We start from the raw sequence: 20,432 nt of genomic DNA, 5'->3' as shown, positions 1-20,432 counted from the left end.
AGATGCAGCGAGATCTGGGCGTCATGGTACACCAGTCATTGAAAGTGGTGCAGCAGGCAGTGAAGAAAGCGAATGGTATGTTAGCTTTCATAGCAAAAGGATTTGAGTATAGGAGCAGGGAGGTTCTACTGCAGTTGTACAGGGTCTTGGTGAGACCACACCTGGAGTATTGCGTACAGTTTTGGTCTCCAAATCTGAGGAAGGACATTATTGCCATAGAGGGAGTGCAGAGAAGGTTCACCAGACTGATTCCTGGGATGTCAGGACTGTCTTATGAAGAAAGACTGGATAGACTTGGTTTATACTCTCTAGAATTTAGGAGATTGAGAGGGGATCTTATAGAAACTTACAAAATTCTTAAGGGGTTGGACAGGCTAGATGCAGGAAGATTGCTCCCGATGTTGGGAAAGTTCAGGACAAGGGGTCACAGCTTAAGGATAAGGGGGAAATCTTTTAAAACCGAGATGAGAAGAACTTTTTTTCACACAGAGAGTGGTGAATCTCTGGAACTCTCTGTCACAGAGGGTAGTCGAGGCCAGTTCATTGGCTATATTTAAGAGCGAGTTAGATGTGGCCCTTGTGGCTAAGGGGATCAGAGGGTATGGAGAGAAGGCAGGTACAGGATACTGAGTTGGATGATCAGCCATGATCATATTGAATGGCGGTGCAGGCTCGAAGGGCCGAATGGCCTATTCCTGCACCTAATTTCTATGTTTCTATGGTAGGGTGAAGACTATTCCATGCTTTAATTGTGCAGGGGAAGAATGCTGAACACATCAGGCTTGGTAGCTGGTATCTCAAATTGGATCGAATGGGATAGACTCTTCCAGGCAGAACTGCCTTTTTGATCACGGTCGTTCCCCTGCCAGGTAAGTGGGCCTCACTCTGACAATGGATGAGGCCCAGCGCAAATTGGAGGAAGAGCACCTCATATTTCGCTTGGCAGCTCACACCCCAGTCAAGAGTGAAGACCCCCCTAGTAAAACTCAACCACAGTGGGTCAATGTTTGTGTTGGGAGGAACTGCAGATGCTGCTTTAAACCTAAGATAGACACAAAGGGCCGGAGTAACTCAGCGGGTCAGGCAGCATCGCCGGAGAAAAGGAATAGGTCACACTTCGGGTTGAGCCCCTTCCTCAGACTGAGCCAGGTAAAGTGAAACGAGAGATATAGACGGTGATACAGAGGTGCATATAGAACAAATGAATGAAAGATATGCAAAAAAAGTAACGGTGATCAAGGAAAGGTGGAGCTGCATTGTTGGCGGTGGGCAAGGTGATAGCGAGTTATGCATTCAATTTATTTGTCTAAAGAAGGGTCTCGACCCGAATAGTCACCCATTCCTTCGCTCGATCGATGCTCCCTCACCCGCGGAGTTTCTCCAGCATTGTTGTCTACCATGCATTCAATGAAACTCACCGGGACGACAGTGAAACTGGTACGATGACTAGCATGGGAGAGGGCCGGGGAGAGAGGTGATGCAAGGGTTACTTGAAAAGTTAGAGAAATCAATATTCATTGATTTCCTGGTTGTAATCAGCCCAAGCAGGTGCTGTTCCTCCACTTTACACCTAGCCTCACTCTGACAGTGGAGGAGGCCCAGGACAGAAAGGTCAGTGGGGGAATGGGAAAGGAAGTTGAACGTTTAAACAAACTCCAGTGTCACGCCCTTTTCCCAACTCCCTTGAATCGCTTAAAGTTCTTTCGATATCAATCTGTTTGAGTATCGGCAAGCATATGGAGTAAAGTATCCAAAACATTATAATTGCATCCAGCCAAGAATACTTTTCTTTTCAGTCCTGATGACCCAGCCCATTATCTGAAGATGAAATCAGGCAGAAATATAAAATCGAGTTGGAAATAACTTAAGCGGTCGATTAGAAGAGCCAAAAGGGGGCATGAAACGGGTTTGTCGAGCTAGATTAAAGAAGTTCGCAAGGTTTATGTACCTAATTTAAATGCAAGAGAGTAGCCAGAAAGATGGTAACTCGAGGTTAAAGGGAGGAATTTGTGCTTTGAGTCAAGGGATATAGGCGAGATGGTAAATGAATGCGTTGTATGTCTTTTCACCAAGGAGAAGGACAAGGAGGAGAGTGAGATCAATGTGGCGAATATTCATATGCAAGGGCACTGTGTGATTAAGAAGTAGGTGCTGGGTGTCTTGAGGGGCAGTGTGCATGAATGGACAGATTATTGAGAGACACAACAGACAAAGATCTCTGCACCTTCCCTAGCAGTTAATACGTTTACAGATGACAGCTAGATTGTTTGGGTTGCGGACAGTGAGGAAGGCTGTCAAAGCAAACAGCAGGATAGGTATAAAAATGAGAGATGAAATGATAGATGCAGATTGACCAGAGCATTGAAGTGCTGGGGGAGGGGTCGATTGTGAGGGGAAATATACGAGACGCTGCCTGACCCGCTGAGTTACTCCAGCATTTTGTATCTACTTTCGATTAATAACAACACTATTGATGTAACGAGGAATTTCGGGAGCCAAGTCTATATCTCCCTCAGTGGCAACTCGGTGCTACTTTATTAAGCCCCTGTCCCACTTAGGAAACCTGAACGGAAACCTCCGGAGACTTTGCGCCCCACCCAAGGTTTCCGTGCGGTTCCCAGAAGTTGCAGGTGGTTGCCGGAGGTTGCAGGTAGTGGAAGCGGGTAGGGAGACTGACAAAAACCTCAAGGAACCTCCGGGAACCGCATAGAAACCTTGGGTGGGGCACAAAGTCTCCAGAGGTTTCCGTTCAGGTTTCCTAAGTGGGACAGGGGTAAAGCACTTTTGCTAGGCTGCATTTCGGGTACTGCCATCATTTCCTTCGCCCCAACACTAGATGGAAGTGGAGGCCTTGGAAAAGGCGCAGAGGATGTTTACCAGCATGATACCTGAATTAGGGGTATTAACTACGAGCACAGGTTGGACAGAATCGGGTTGTTTTTTCTGTAACCGTTAACGATGAAGGGTGACCTGCTAGAAATATATAAAATTATGAGAGTCATAGATAGGGCAGAGAATCATTACCATTTCCCCCCAGAATGGAAATATCAAGGACTAGATGACATAGCTTTAAGGTGAGAGACGCATGGACATTTTATATACAGAGGTTGGTGTGGACCCGGAATGCGTTGGCGAGGATGGTGGTGGCGGCACAAGCCACAGTGGCATTTGTAAGATTTCTGGATCCGGATCACGTGCACGCAGATAAGATTTGGTTTTGGCATCATGTCGACAGAGACATGGAGTGCGGAAAGGCTTGTTCGTGTGCTTTGCTGTACTATGTTGTGCGCTTTGTGGATACTGCAAATTATAGTTTGCACTCATCAATCAGGAGAAATGACGTCTGCACCTTTCCTGCCAAGACCACTACGAGATTTATATATTACAGTGGCTGATATATTATATATTGTGGGGCGGCACAGTGGCGCACCTGGTAGAGCAGCTGCCTCGACAGCGCCAGAGACCAGGGTTCGATCCTGAGCTCAGATGCTGTCTGTGAGGAGTTTACACGTTTCCCATTAGGTGCCGTGGTTTGCTTCCCACATCCCAAAGATTGCGGGTTCCTAGCTTAATTGACTTCTGTAAAATTGCCCCCCCATCCCCCCCCACTGTGTAGGGAGTGGATGAGAAGGTAGGCTACACTTCTCAGTCGTTCCTCGCAGCGTGCACTTATCCCGCTAATCAGCTCAGCAAGAACCAACCAAGAACCTCAGTATCTCTATTAGGCGAGGAAAGTAAAACTATATGTGATACTCCATGTATGCTAGCGCCCTATATAAAGGCAGAAATACCATATTCTGCCAGACAATGAGGCCAGTTCATTGGCTATATTTTAGAGGGAGTTAGATGTGGCCCTTGTGGCTAAAGGGATCAGGGGATATGGAGAGAAGGCAGGTACAGGATACTGAGTTGGATGATCAGCCATGATCATATTGAATGGCGGTGCAGGCTCAAAGGGCTGAATAACCTACTCCTGAACCTATTTTCTATGTTTCTATGTTTCTATATTACTCTCACTCATCACCAGCCCCACTCAGTTAGTTCACAGATGAAATAGGTTGGAATTGCTCAGTGAATAGTGTTAGCAAGGTCACATATAACGATTACTGTCTGTCCTCGAATACGTTTCTACATGAGCGCCCCATTTTGTTCGTGTGTGTACGTCTGCGCGCGCGCGGCTCTATGAACCAATTCATCATCACACCAGTTTATAACACAACGTTCGGCAACATTTATAACCGGTTCTTCCATAAGGTAAAATAATGAAGGTTGATTAAATACATTTGATTTTCTCTGATCAGAAATAGAAATCCAACAAATCTTAAGATTGAATTCTTGATTTTAGTCGAGAGTTCTACTTGAAAATGTTTGTCACGTGGGTAAACAAAACAAACCTGAATGTAATCTTTAGACCACTGTCTTTTAATGAATATTTAGGAATGCATTTAACAGATTGAATAGCATTGGAGATTCGATTCAGAACGAGTTGCATCAATTGAATGACGTTTACAAACAGCGAGACAAAGAACAATTTTACCGCAAATGCTAGTCGATAACAGAAAATATTTTTATATCAATTTTTGACAAATGAAAGACGGAGCAAAAATATTTGTCAGTTTGATTAGTTGGAATCTAGAAGTTTCACAGACAGCTGGACCTGGCGATGTTTCCCTGCAGCGGGTTAGCCTGGGTCTCGTGTTTAACCACACAGGAGTAAAGCTCGTGTGAGTTCCACACTGTGGCTGGCAGAGTCAGGTAACTGCTCGCACTGAACGTGTTGTCCGCCTCCTGTTGGATCCGGCTGGTTTCAACGCCATCACTTCTCGCACTGCCGTCCACGATCCAGTCAATTTCCACAGCGCCCGGATTAAACCCGTTCACCAAACACACCAGGGTGGCCGTTCCCTTTCCCGTCAATTCTTGCGCTGAAGGCCCAAGCACGGACACCGCGGGGGGCTGAGGATCTATTTAAAATAAAGTCACAGATTAGTAGGGCTGGCAGAACTGCTTCGGTTAAAACATTATCTTTGTTAAAAATACAGTTGGTATTGCATGGATTCATTCGTTCCAAGTGAGATCTCCAAAAAATAACTGCTATTTATGGCAATGGGACAGAATATGTCAAGGTATGTCAATGTTGCAGCTGCGTAAAATATATTATTTCGGAAGTGTTTTGAATTGATCACCAGTGTATTATTTTCGCTGGCTCCAACTACAATAAAAAAACAAAACAGTGTTTTACCCGACAGCCAGTTGCGGGTTTTCATTGCTGCCAAAGTTCCACTAAACTCGCTTAAAACTTTAGTTTTTTTTAAATACCTTCCCTTAATTCATCTGTTCATTTATTAAGACCAGATACCGAAATGTTACTAATGGTTGGATTTTAGCGACAAGAATATTTTGCCGTTTTAACCATCAATGAACAGACTAGATTTGCAGTCACGTTAAATTTACCGTTTCTCGCATTGTACATAGTCATTGATATGATTTACATTAATGCTGAAACCGATATGTTTGTTTTTCTCGACCCGTCTCTTCTCTTTGAAGTAATAATTCTGCTCAGATTTCTGAAGTTGAATAGCGAATCTTATTCCTTTCGCATAATGGCACCACAGCAAAATGCGTTATAAGATGTCACACGGAACAAAACTGATTTGAAGAAGGGACCCGAACCGAAACACCTATCCATGTTCACGAGAGTTGCCGCCTTACCCGCTGAGTCACTCCAGAGCTTTGTGTCTTTTTTTGTAAACCAGCATCTGCAGTTCCTTGTCCCTCCAAAGTTATTTCCCGTTCCCTTGCTCTCGGTCTAATTCTTAATTATTAGCTCGTTGTCCGCAAAGTAATTAAGAATAATAACACAGCCGGACAGCCATTTCGTCCTTTCATTGCTGTTCTTAACTAATTTGCCAAAAAAGACGCAATCGTGGCAGGGAATTAAAAAAAATAATCAGCATTTATTTAAAGTTATTTAGTGTAAAATATACAAACAGCCGTTCTAACATCTGGGCCCTTTGATAGAGCTACGTCTAATAATTTGCAAAAGGAATCTCGACTTTAGTCGAACGCTGAACATATTAGCGTTAAAAGCTTTTCCTTTGAACCATCGATTAGCGAGAGAAAACCAATTACTTTTCACTGCTATATCATTAACCCAAAGACAGAATATGCAGGAAGGAACTACAGAGCCTTTCATTCCCTACAGAGATGCTGCCAGTCCAGCTTGTGTCTATCTTCGGTTTAAACCAACATCTACAGTTCCTTCCTAAACCCCTTTCCTTCTCTCCAGAGATGCTGCCTGTCTCGCTGCGTTACTCCAGCTTTTTGTGTCTACGCAAAGATAGAAGTTATTTCACTTACTGCCAACACCCAGCCTCGTTCCTTTGCCGAAGATTAAAGCATTTTTCCACACAGCACAGTGGTAATCAGCAACGTCTCCCGACTGCACGTTCGATATTGTCAATGTTGCAGTGTTGCCTGACACTGATCCAGAGAAACGTTCAGAAACTCCCGAGCCTCTGGAAATGCTGCTGCCCGAGTAATAGTAGAACAAATATCGCGGAACCGCTCCTGGAATCTGCTGGTACCAGGAAACGTCACTGTTACCTAAACTGCCGCCAGACAGGGTACAGGGTATTTCCACGTTCTGTCCCAGAGATGTGGATTTTGAAGACGGCTGATTTACTGCAAATTGCGCATTTATATCTGGAAAACAAACCAGATAAAAGTAGTATATTAACTAATATCAGATACACAGTAGAATTATCACGGATAAAAAGGTTTAACCGTACTCGAGATTAAATATCATGTCGGTTGAAGTAAATACTCACAAGCTGCGGAAAACGCTAACGCATAGACTAGAGAGATCCAGCAAGACATTGTAATGAATTGTGCGGAAAACGCCAGGTGAAGTGGCTCCTCAGTGTTTCTTTCCTGGTCGCTTATGAACCGTGTGACAAGGCGTCACCTCGAGTTCCTTATCTACCCATCCACAGTCAAATCAGAATGCGTGTTGCGCCAATCAGAAGTTGCCAGATTCTTCCTGGGTCAAATTATTTCCAAAGTAAATAATGTTTTGGTGTCGAATATCTCGGTACAATTTATCTCCGTACATTTGTACCTCGGGACGATTTAATATAGACTCAAGCACATAAGAGTCTTTGTTTAGTTTGAAAGGAGGTGTTGAATTATTCCTTTTTATTTATTCTGAATCTTTTGCTGTGCAGTTGCACGGCATGCGCCTACAAATAAATTAATCGAATAACCTCATCATAATTCCTAGCGACTGTTTATTCACTCTTGAAAATGAAGGGATACATTCAAACAGGGGCTGAAGAATCCGATCTCATGGTCTCGCACTACTGTACGCGACATGTATCTTCACCCTTTTAGTTGCACACCCACATTGTATTTGAAACTGGTAAATATTCTGGTGAAAATGGTGTGTAGGAAATCTTTCAAAGCGCAATGTGAAGAAGCAATTGTCCTCAAAATTATTTACGAATTTGCAAATTTGGGTGTCAATGCACCGTCAAAACCGCTGTAATTCTGGAAAGCATGCTTGCTAGCAGCACACATGTTCACTGGTTTACCACGGGTAATTGACTCAATTGAGAAAAAAAAATTGAGAAACATGTTTAATCGACCAGGGAGTGCTGGCGAGTTTTATATATTAAAGACGTCGATGTCTGCACGTGCTTGCATTACTATGATATTAATTCTGTCCAACTTCATCTGACATATGAAATCATATTTACATGCAACCAGCGTTGCCTTATACTTGATCTAATGTACGCAGATTTTATATCGCAATCTAGTCGCGCTAGTTGTCGCGGCAGCGCTCATTTCGCTTTGTGGATTATCCCTGCAGGGTAGTAACACCGGGTGAATCAGTGCTAACGGCTATGAACAAGAAAATACAGTCAAAAAACAGTCTACATTTTCAAAATGTTGACATTTGGACTAACGATTTCGCTGGCAATTAATCAAAGGAGACCGGGCTGTTCTGCTGATGTGTCTGGACAGTTAATACTCGCATCTCATAAAAGTCCTCAGATCGATGACATTGGCGGAAAAAATTAGATCTGAACCTGAAATATATGGCTATAATACTGATACAACAATTAATAAAATTTCTTTATATGCAGATGATGTTTTGATTTATATTACAAAACCGGAAATTAGTATTCCCAACCTGCTAAACATTATAACTAAGTTTGGTGCATTTTCTGGGTATAGGATTAATTGGGATAAAAGCGAGATTATGCCAATAACAGGAATAAATCTAAATACATTACAACAATACCCATTAAAAGTAGTTACAGACAAACTTAAATATTTAGGGATTAACGTAACTAAAACTCATAACTCATTAATAAAATCCAACTATCCTCAACTATTAGATAAACTTAGAAAAAATATTTTATATTGGAAAACACTTCCTATATCCATGATTGGTAGAATAAGTGCCATAAAGATGGTATTTCTACCACAGTTGTTATATTTGTTTCAGGCTATTCCTTTTTTTCTTCCGAAAACTTTAAAAAAAAAAATTGATAATATTGTTAATATTGGGATTATAAAATCACAGAATAAATAAAAAACATCTATGCAAAGCTAAGATAAATGGAGGATTAGCACTTCCAAACTTTTTATATTATTTTTGGGCTGTTCAGATTAAGAATATGAATTTCTGGTGGGTAAATATGGATCATGAACCGACATGGTTAAATATAGAAAAGGAAGACTGTCTACCTTTCAATGTAGGTTCGATAATTTTTGCACCAACGGAAGTACAAAATTTTTTTTATAAAGACAACCTAATAATATATAATAATAGACGTATTTGGAAACAAATAGTTAAGACACTGCATTTGGATAATCTCTCATTTAGATTACCAATTAGGAATAACCCATTGTTTAAACCTGCTATATTAGATGGGGGGTTTAAGCAATGGGATGATTTAGGAATTATAAGGATAGAACACCTTTATAGAAAAGGAAAATTTCTTTTATTCCAGGAGTTACAAGATATTTATGGATTGTCTCCACAACATTTGTTTAGGTATTTACAAATTAGAGATTATATTAAATCCAATACACAAGATTATAAAAATAAAGAAGCAGGACTGTTAGACGAACTGTTTAATTTAAATCCAAATACAGAAAAATTAATAGCCTATATATATAACATCATTTTGGATAAGGAGAATCCAATAACGGAAATATATCGTCAAGCATGGGAAAATGAAATGGGATTGGCTATAACAAAAGAAAACTGGGAAGAAAGTCTACAACGAATACACCGGTGTTCATTAAACGCCAGACATATATTGATACAATTTAAAGTATTATATAGGTTACATTATTCGAAAACTAAATTAAATAGTATTTTTCCGAATCTCTCCGCTATTTGTGATAAGTGCAAGAAAGCAGAGGCAAATTTAATACATAGTTTTGTTACATGTCCTAAATTGAATTATTACTGGACAGAAATTTTAAAAGTTATTTCTGAAGTCATCAAAGTTAAATTGGACCCTAACCCAAAGCTAATAATATTTGGAATTCCGGATTTACATCTATCACTTACAGTAAATCAAAGAAATTTCTTTGATCACTGTTTGATAATTGGGAAAAAAATCATATTGAAATTTTGGAAGGGAACATTATCCCCCACAACCAAAATGTGGGCAGCAGAGATGATGGAGACGTTACATCTGGAAAGAATTAGATTTGTCCTATTGGACAAGTATAATTCTTTTGAACAGATATGGTCTCCATATATACAGTATTTAGAGAAGTAGCTGTTCTTGGCAACACAGCTCGGCGTGCACCCTGCGGGATTTGGTGAGAATAATTCATTTTTATATTGGAATTAACATATATGTCTTTATTGATACTATCACTTGTAGTAGTGTTATTAACAATACATATTGTGGTTTTTCATTTTTTTTTTCTTTTTTTTTTTCGTTTCTCTTTTCTTTCTTATATATAATCAAATTATTATTTAATCACTCTCTTAATGATTTATAACTGTTCTATTCTTTTTCTATCATTATTTCTAAAAAAAAATAGTAGATAAGTATTATTAGTGTTTTACTTAACGCAAATTGAATTAATTTGATATAAAGTTGTTTGAAGCATTGATTACCTTTAATACAAAAATATATTACAAAAAACAGTCTACATTTTCAAAATGTTGACATTTGGACTAACGATTTCGCTGGCAATTAATCAAAGGAGACCGGGCTGTTCTGCTGATGTGTCTGGACAGTTAATACTCGCATCTCATAAAAGTCCTCAGATCGATGACATTGTAAACAGGTCAAGCAAAGGCATCAATGTCTCAAACATTGTTTCCGAAATTGTGCTACTCTTCGGTATTTCGGAAATGCTATCTCTGTTGGAACAGGGGAATCATCCCTGTGATACCGTGGCGTGATTATGCAGCATTTAACTGGCATTAACAATATTTTAGTTGAAACGATGAGATCAGAATATGTTTCAGTGCGTAACCATGACACCCGTACCGAGCCCTATTACCAATGTGCGTTGCCTTTGCTAAGTTATCCTCTGATCTCTACACATGAACGCTTTACATAAACTGGATACATTGGACAATTCCCCATGCAGTAAATCAACAAGCAAGTAGTTGAACTACATCCAGAAGAAAGTAATCTTTTAGTAGTCCTTTTGGCGAAGATACAGCTCCAAACCACCAGGAATACCATTCCAGAATTTACTTCTTACAAAGCTATTGAAATCGACCTTCTTGCAATTCAGAAACCTAATTTCGCGACCATTCTTACCCCTTCCTATGCATACTTTAAGGGTAAAATGCAATGGTTTCGGACCCTTAAACTATCAGCCCACTGATGCTTCATCCTCTTACCCGGCGTCATTTATTGTCAGTGGGTCTAGCACTGGCACAGAAAGCACTCCTAGCTATTATTTTATCCACAACGTCCATTCCTTTCACAGGCCTGTGATCACAAATGATATTAGAGGTATTTTGGCGAAGTAGTATTTCTTTTAAGTGTATTGTCCAAAGAAGGAAAACGATGCATGTACTCGAGGCCATATGCTATCGTAAATCGAATGCTAGCTATCATGAAACGGAGAGTAGGCAGAATTGGGTCTGGTTCTGATTTGTAAGGACTACCACTGTCGTGTTGCAAGTAAGGGTGTGTGCCCTCAACCTCAGCTTCGGTTTCCTTACAATATATTTGAATTCCATATGATCTGATCTCTGATGTAGCAACACGGTCATATTCCTTTATTCATACCATTGATTGTTCTGTTGATTGTTTTTATTTTGCCACAGAGAATTCGACCATCCCTTCAGTTGTGTTCCACATTAAGTCACTATAGTCCAGAATATAGTTCTTTTCAGAGTTATGCTTATCTGAATATTGGTTAATCTTCTCTATCGAGAAATATCTCTATCGTTATTTGCGGGCAAGTGTCACAGCTTGGTTATTTGGCTAAATAACAGTCAATAAACTGAAGGTAAACTTAAGTGGAGCGGCCATATTGAGATTGGTTTATTGAGGCTTAAGCTCAAGAGGCTTCTGTGAGGGTTACCCGAGGATAAGGTTTGGTCTGTCACTTTATGTTTGCTTTGCAGCACAACCTGGTCTTGGTGTCATAGAGATGGAGGCTAGTGTGCTCAGCATGTGGGATGTTGGAACTGAAGAAAACGTAGTGTCTCTGAACATTACATCTGCAGGACGTGTGTCCAGGTGCAGCTCCTGAAAGATTAGTGATCGTGTTCGTCCAGACAGTGAGCAAGTCATAGTGAGGTGCTCATACCTGTGGTGAGGACAAAGAATAGATGGGTGACAACCAGCAAAGGGAATAGGCAGAGGGTTCAGGAATCCCCCGTAGACATTTCCCTGCAAAACTGCTATGTTCTTTTGCAACTGTTGAGGGGACAGCAGCAGCAGTCAGGTCTGTGGCACTGGGCCTGTCTCTGATGTGCAGCGGTATAAAGTCAGACAGAGTGATTGTGATAAATACATTGGTGAGGTGGACAGGAGCAAATAGGCCTCATGGATGGACTGTTGCCTCTCTGGTGCAAGGATCTAGGATGTCCTGGAATAGCTGCAGATCATTTTCAAAGTGGTGGGTGGACAGACAGAAGTCGTTTTGCATGTCAGCACAAATGATATAATAATAATAATAAACTTTATTTCGGACTCAAGGTCCAGACAAGGGACAACATTACATAAAAATACATTGCATATAAAAAACATAAAATACATATAAAATCTTAGTATGTCACATAATAGCATCATACATTATATATAAAAAAAACACAATACATGATTTAAAATCCAGAATAAAATGATCAATGCCAACAACGAGACAGCGATACCAGTGTCTCCACAAGTGGGATTCGTAGCATGTAGAGCTAAACGTTATGTTTGACAAAGCCACGATAATTACATTTTCAAGTCATTTATCCTGCCAATTAATTTATACATATGATTTCTTAGGATAGGTCCTGCAGCCACAAACATGTTACTAGCAATACACCATCTAGGTTTCCTTAGCATTGTTCTCATGGCATTATTATAGGCCACCTTTTGTCTCTGCAAACTTGTCTTTCAGTAGTTCAACCACAGGTGTGCAGTATAGAGTGGTGTGCAGTATGCTCTAAACAGCGACATCTTCACCACATCAGGACACGCACCAAACTTATGCAAGAGAATATTCACCTGTACATACAGCATAGTCGTTGGCTATAAATATCCCCATAGAAACTTAGAAACATCGAAAATAGGTGCAGGAGTAGGCCATTCGGCCCTTCGAGCCTGCACCGCCATTCAATATGATCATGGCTGATCATCCAACTCAGTATCCTGTACCTGCCTTCTCTCCATACCCCCTGATCCCTTTAGCCACAAGGGCCACATCTAACTTAAATATAGCCAATGAACTGGCCTCAGCTACCTTCTGTGGCAGAAAATTCCAGAGATCCGCCACTCTCTGTGTGAAGAATGTTTTCCTCATCTCATGTCCTAAAAGATTTCCCCCTTATCCTTAAACTGTGACCCCTTGTTCTGGACTTCCCCAACATCGGGAACAATCTTCCAGCATCTAGCCTGTCCAACCCCTTAAGAATTTTGTAAGTTTCTATAAGATCCCCCCTCAATCTTCTAAATTCTAGCGAGTACAAACCGAGTCTATCCAGTCTTTCTTCATATGAAAGTCCTGACATCTCAGGAATCAGTCTGGTGAATCTTCTCTGTACTCCCTCTACGGCAAGAATGTCTTTCCTCAGATTAGGAGACCAAAACTGTACTCCAGGTGTGGTCTCACCAAGACCCTGTACAACTGCAGTAGAACCTCCCTGCTCCTATACTCAAATCCTTTTGCTATGAAAGCTAACATACCATTCGCCTTCTTCACTGCCTATGGCACTTGCATGCCTACTTTTAATGACTGATGTACCATGACACCCAGGTCTCGTTGCATCTCCCCTTTTCCTAATCGGCCACCATTCAGATAATAGTCTGCTTTCCTGTTTTTGCCACCAAAGTGGATAACCTCACATTTATCCACATTATACTGCATCTGCCATGCATTGGCCCACTCACCCAGCCTATCCAAGTCACCTTGCAGCCTCCTAGCATCCTCCTCACAGCTAACACTGCCCCCCCCAGCTTCGTGTCATCCGCAAACTTGAAGATGTTGCATTCAATTCCCTCGTCCAAATCATTAATACTGTATATATCGTAAATAGCTGGGGTCCCAGCACTGAGCCTTGCGGTACCCCACTAGTCACTGCCTGCCATTGTGAAAATGACCCGTTTACTCCTACGCTTTGCTTCCTCTCTGCCAGCCAGTTCTCTATCCACATCAATACTGAACCCCCAATTCAGTGTGCTTTAAGTTTGTATACTAATCTCTTATGTGGGACCTTGTCGGACGCCTTCTGAAAGTCCAGATATAACACATCCACTGGTTCTCCCTTATCCACTCTACTAGTTACATCCTCGAAAAATTCTATAAGATTCGTCAGACATGATTTACCTTTCATAAATCCATGCTGACTTTGTCCAATGATTTCACCACTTTCCAAATGTGCTGCTATCCCATCTTTAATAACTGATTCTAGCAGTTTCCCCACTACCGACATTAGACTAACTGGTCTGTAATTCCACGTTTTCTCTCTCCCTCCCTTTTTAAAAAGTGGGGTTACATTAGCTACCCTCCAATCCTCAGGAACTACTCCAGAATCTAAAGAGTTTTGATTCATCATCTGTCATTTGTTCTGTAATAACATGCCCAAGATATTTTACCTTATTACAGACACTAAGATTATTGTCAGACAATTTATAATCAGGAAATGTTAGACATTTATCCCCTTTGGTTCTACAGATCATAACAGCAGTCTTACAAGCGTTATATTTAATATCATGTTCCACACCATACACAGAACATTAAGTAAGGAGCTGCTGCAGACCAGCGCTAGATGGACTAAAGATCTGCATACATAATATGGTTCACTAAAATATTACCAATCATGCACCCAGTATTACAGGCTTTCAATTGCTTGGACAGATCATCAATATAAAGATTAAAAAGGACTGGGGAGAAAATTCCCCCTTGTCTAACACCATTGGCAACCCTAAATGAGGGTGAGACCCTATTGCCCCATTTTATTTGCATAATCTGGTGCACATAACAGTAAACCAGAATTCTCACAATGTATTTAGGCACCGCCCTCTGACTCATTTTAACAAACAGCTTTCTATGATTAACATGATCAAAAGCTTTGGAAGCATCAATAAAGCACATAAGAATTGAAGTTTTTGCCTCTATATTTGTTTGCAATCTCCTTTAGGTCGTATATGCACAAGTCAGTGTCATGTTTAGCTTTGAAACCAAACTGGTTATCTGTGGAGTTAACAAACTCATTTACTCTATCCGGCAGAATTATTTCTAAGACTTTTGACAATATGCTGGCTAAGGCTATGGGCCTGTAATTATTTAGGCTGCCTATTTTACCAGCTTTGTCCTTAATGACCGGCAGTAGCAGAACAGACAACATTGAGGCTGGTAACAAGCCATGAATCATAAAGCCAGTAAAACCAATAGCAAGTAGAGGAGCTATCCTCATACTCGCATACTTAAGATGTTCAGCAGAAATATGATCCAAGCCACTTGCTTTGTTGTTGGACAGCTTGTTCATGACATGATACACCTCATGTGACATAATCATCACTGAGCCATTACTCTCAATATTGTCCACCCTATACAAATCACCTTGGACACAGTTGTATAAAGTGCTATTGTCACATTCTGCCCTCTCCTCATTCTCATCCACTTCACCTCCCAGTACTTTTCCACCGGTCCCTCCATCTCCTCACCTGCCTGCCTGCCACTCCCCTCTCATCAGCCCAACTCTCCTCACCTGTTGCACTCAGTTGCCTCTGATCACCAATTAACCCGGTATATAGACTCTCCTCACCGTTCACACATGCCAGATTGTTCTCAGCCTTCATGCAAGACTCTCCAGCGATTTCCCGACTTCCTGCCTGGCTTCGAATCTCCTTTCGTCTGTCCCTCGCTGGTTTGTTTGCATCGTGTGTTGGATCTCCTGGTTACCGGGCCTACCGCTATCCCGACTACGTCTCCTGCCTGCCCATCTTCGGAACCCTCGCTCAATCCTGAGCCTCTGTGTGAGTACGGTGTACCCATTCCTGTGTTACTACTCTGTGTTACAGAATCGTAATGAAGTTCGTTACCAACTATACCTGCCTGATTCTGTGCTGCTATTGGGTCCAAGCTATACCCGTTACAGCTATAATGTTGTCGCCATAACTCCGCGATATTAGCTGTCCCGGAGCTTCCATCCACAGTGCATAGTAGAGATGTTTTGTAACTGTTAAGAGCTCTCACGTCTTTCCAAAAATCAGTATCATTGTTACTTAGCAGCTTCTTAGTCATGGAATCAGCCCTCATAGTTTGCTCATTTTTACAGATGAAGCGAACAGCATACTTATATCTTGTATTAGTGAGCTTCATTTACTCAAACACATGTGTAGAAAACTGGATGAGGTCCTAAAGAGGAGTAAAAAGATTTGGGGGAAAAAAGTTAGGAAAAGGGAATGGGTCCTGTGGAGAGAATATAGGGAGTTCAGCAAAATATAACGAAGAGCAATGAGGTCCCACGGAGTGTCTATGGGGAGTTAGGTAAAAGGTTAAAATTCCCACCTGGTGGGTGGTAATCTCTAGATTACTACAGTTACCACGTTAGTGAGGGTAGCAATAGGAGGATAGGACAGATGAATGCACGACTGAGGAGTTGGTGCAGGGGAAAGGATTCAGATTGTAGACCATTGAGATTTCTATTGCCGTAAAGGCGACCTGCACAAGAGGGACAGGTTGCACTTGAACTGAAGGGACACCAACATCCTTGCAGTGAAGTTTGCTCGTACTACTGTGGATAATTTAAGATGGAATGGACAGAGAATGGGAACGAAAGGAGCAAGTTTGCAAATGGAAAGGCTGACGAGAAGTGGAGGTTATAACAAGTAATGCTCAAAGGAAAGATGAGCAGGGAGTGGTTCATGATTATGTGGCAATTAGTGGATGAAATGTTTACTTCAGTGCAGGGATTATTGTGGACAAAGCAAAATGAACGTAGATAGTCGAGATCAGTGCTTGGAGTAATAAAGTTGTGACCATTATGGAAACTTGGTTGTTGGAGAGACATGACTGGCAGTTCAATGTATCAGGGCTTCGATATTTGAGATGGTGGTAATCAGAGGGGACATACTGGAGCGTACATCTATTGAGGCATATGGGGTGTGCATAAAAATAAGAAAGGAACAGTCTCTCTAATGGGATTATATTATGGGACACCCAATAATCAGCGGAAGAAGGACCGGATATGCAAACAGAACTACAGTGTTGTTGTAGTGGGTATCGTTAACTTCCCCAACATTGACGGTTTTATGTTCAGTGGTTGGGGGTTAAATGAGGCAGAATTTATGAAGTATATCCAAGAAATCTTCCTTAAACGGTGTTTGGGTAGTCTGAATCCAGGGGGGACGATACTGGACATTGTGTTGGGAAATGAACTTGGCCAGGTGACTGGTGGTATGCTGGAAGAGTGGCCTACTCCTGCACCTATTTTCCATCTTTCTATGTTTCTATGTAAGAGCACTTGGCAATAGTGACCACAACTTTACATAGAAACATAGAAACATAGAAAATAGGTGCAGGAGTAGGCCAATCTGCCCATCGAGCCTGCACCGCCATTCAATATGATCATGGCTTATCATCCAACTCAGTATCCTGTACCTGCCTTCTCTCCATACAATAGATCCCTTTAGCCACAAGGGCCACATCTAACTCCTTCTTAAATATAGCCAATGAACTGGCCTTAACTACATTCTGTGGCAGAAAATTTCAGAGATTCGCCACTCTCTGTGTAAAAAATGTTTTTCTCATCTCTGTCCTGAAAGATTTCCCCTTTATCCTTAAACAGTGACCCCTTGTTCTGGACTTCCCCAACATCGGGAACAATCTTCCTGCATCTAGCCTGTCCAACCCCTTAAGAATTTTGTAAGTTACAAGGTTTAATATTTGTTTGAATAAGTATTGGTCTGGATCTTCACAGAAGCAAAACAGATTAAAATGTCATTAGGCAGGAGCTTGGGAGCAGTTGTTATTGAGTATGTTCACAGCTAACATATGGGAGTTATTTAACCAAAGTACAGGATCAGCATGTTCCAGTAAGGAGGATGGATAACGATGGCATGGTAAGGGACCCGTGAATGACCACGGAGGTTATAAACATTTTCAGAAACAAAACGGAAGCTATGACAGATTTAACAAAGTGGCATCATACGGGGATTATGAGGAATGGCAAGTAGGAAATAGCTCAACCGAGTGATTAGTAGGGCCAAACTGGTCATGAAATGTAATTGATGAGTTGGGTTTCGGAAAATCCTGCGGCTTTTTATACATATGTTAAAAACAAGAAGGATGCCAAGAGATACGGTAGGCCTGATCAAGGATAACGGATATAGCGGAATTGTTAAGCGAATGTGTACTGCATCTGTATTCACCAAGGAGAAAGACGTGGATGACGGTGAGATCAGTGTGGAGAAAACTAATATGCTATGTTTGTTTGTAGTTTATTATTATTGTCACGTGTCTCTCTTTTGCCAAATTCAAACCGGGAACATAAGAAGAAGGAATAAGTAAGTTGTTCAAGGCTTCACCGGGAGTCGTGTGTTCTCCTTCTTGGTTCTTGGTTCTCCAAAATATTCCAAATGGAATTTAAGCTGGAGGTGGCGGAGGGTGGACTTAAGCAAAAAAGGGCCCTTGGAGAAGAAGAGCTACCTTAAATGTAGTTGCGTCTGGTTGGGTAACTATAGGGTGAGTGGGCAAATGTTTGGCAGATGCAGTATAATGTGGATACATGTGAGGTTATCCATTTTGGTGGCAAAAACAGGAAAGCAGACTATTATCTAAATGGTGGCCGACTAGGAAAAGGGGAGATGCAGCGAGACCTGGGTGTCATGGTACACCAGTTATTGAAAGTGGGCATGCAGGTGCAGCAGGCAGTGAAGAAAGCGAATGGTATGTTAGCTTTCATAGCAAAAGGATTTGAGTATAGGAGCAGGGAGGTTCTACTGCAGTTGTACAGGGTCTTGGTGAGACCACACCTGGAGTATTGCGTACAGTTTTGGTCTCCAAATCTGAGGAAGGACATTATTGCCATAGAGGGAGTGCAGAGAAGGTTCACCAGACTGATTCCTGGGATGTCAGGACTGTCTTATGAAGAAAGACTGGATAGACTTGGTTTATACTCTCTAGAATTTAGGAGATTGAGAGGGGATCTTATAGAAACTTACAAAATTCTTAAGGGGTTGGAGAGGCTAGATGCAGGAAGATTGCTCCCGATGTTGGGGAAGTTCAGGACAAGGGGTCACAACTTAAGGATAAGGGGGAAATCTTTTAAAACCGAGATTAGAAGAACTTTTTTCACACAGAGAGTGGTGAATCTCTGGAACTCTCTGCCACAGAGGGTAGTCGAGGCCAGTTCATTGGCTATATTTAAGAGGGAGTTAGATGTGGCCCTTGTGGCTAAGGGGATCAGAGGGTATGGAGAGAAGGCAGGTACAGGATACTGAGTTGGATGATCAGCCATGATCATATTGAATGGCGGTGCAGGCTCGAAGGGCCGAATGGCCTACTCCTGCACCTAATTTCTATGTTTCTATGGTAGGGTGAAGACTATTCCATGCTTTAATTGTGCAGGGGAAAAATGCTGAACACATCAGGCTTGGTAGCTGGTATCTCAAATTGGATCGAATGGGATAGACTCTTCCAGGCAGAACTGCCTTTTTGATCACGGTCGTTCCCCTGCCAGGTAAGTGGGCCTCACTCTGACAATGGATGAGGCCCAGCGCAAATTGGAGGAAGAGCACCTCATATTTCGCTTGGCAGCTCACACCCCAGTCAAGAGTGAAGACCCCCCTAGTAAAACTCGACCACAGTGGTTCAATGTTTGTGTTGGGAGGAACTGCAGATGCTACTTTAAACCTAAGATAGACACAAAAGGCCGGAGTAACTCAGCGGGTCAAGCAGCATCTCCGGAGAAAAGGAATAGGTCACACTTCGGGTTGAGCCCCTTCCTCAGACTGAGCCAGGTAAAGTAAAACGAGCGATATAGACGGTGATACAGAGGTGCATATAGAACAAATGAATGAAAGATATGCAAAAAAAGTAACGATGATCAATGAAAGGTGGAGCTGCATTGTTGGCGGTGGGCAAGGTGATAACGAGTTATGCATTCAATTTCTTTGTCTAAAGTCACCCATTCCTTCGCTCGATCGATGCTCCTTCACCCGCGGCGTTTCTCCAGCATTGTTGTCTACCATGCATTCAATGAAACTCACCGGGACGACAGTGAAACTGGTACGATGACTAGCATGGGGGAGGGCCGGGGAGAGAGGTAATGCAAGGGTTACTTGAAAAGTTAGAGAAATCAATATTCATTGATTTTACTGGTTGTAATCAGCCCAAGCAGGTGATGTTCCTCCACTTTACACCTAGCCTCACTCTGACAGTGGAGGAGGCCCAGGACAGAAAGGTCAGTGGGGGAATGGGAAAGGAAGTTGAACGTTTAAACAAACTCCAGTGTCACGCCCTTTTCCCAACTCCCTTGAATCGCTTAAAGTTATTTCGATATCAATCTGTTTGAGTATCGGCAAGCATATGGAGTAAAGTATCCAAAACATTATAATCGCATCCAGCCAAGAACACTTTTCTTTTCAGTCCTGATGACCCAGCCCATTATCTGAAGATGAAATCAGGCAGAAATATAAAATCGAGTTGGAAATAACTTAAGCGGTCGATTAGAAGAGCCAAAAGGGGGCATGAAACGGGTTTGTCGAGCTAGATTA

The 20,432-nt window shown here is 41.7% G+C and overlaps 1 protein-coding gene and 1 long non-coding RNA gene across 2 annotated transcripts; one reads left to right on the top strand and one right to left on the bottom strand.

Annotated features, from left to right (window-relative positions):
- Positions 1 to 2,423: 2,423 nt before the first annotated feature.
- Positions 2,424 to 20,018, top strand: LOC116987488. The gene is made up of 3 exons (XR_004415720.1): positions 2,424 to 2,441; positions 6,420 to 6,421; positions 19,937 to 20,018. It is a non-coding gene; the product is annotated as an uncharacterized LOC116987488 (long non-coding RNA).
- On the bottom strand, positions 4,535 to 6,891 carry LOC116987487 (immunoglobulin lambda-1 light chain-like). The gene is made up of 3 exons (XM_033043551.1): positions 6,831 to 6,891; positions 6,361 to 6,705; positions 4,535 to 4,964 (listed from the first exon to the last, which is right to left on the bottom strand). The coding sequence occupies exons 1-3, from the start codon at positions 6,877 to 6,879 to the stop codon at positions 4,642 to 4,644; spliced, it is 717 nt and encodes a 238-aa protein (XP_032899442.1). The 5' UTR covers positions 6,880 to 6,891; the 3' UTR covers positions 4,535 to 4,641.
- Positions 20,019 to 20,432: the final 414 nt, after the last annotated feature.

This window comes from Amblyraja radiata, chromosome 25, assembly GCF_010909765.2.
Source record: "Amblyraja radiata isolate CabotCenter1 chromosome 25, sAmbRad1.1.pri, whole genome shotgun sequence".
NCBI lineage: Eukaryota > Metazoa > Chordata > Chondrichthyes > Rajiformes > Rajidae > Amblyraja > Amblyraja radiata.
The sequence above is the reverse complement of the archived record's forward strand: the minus strand, read 5'-3'. Positions and strand labels throughout refer to the sequence as shown.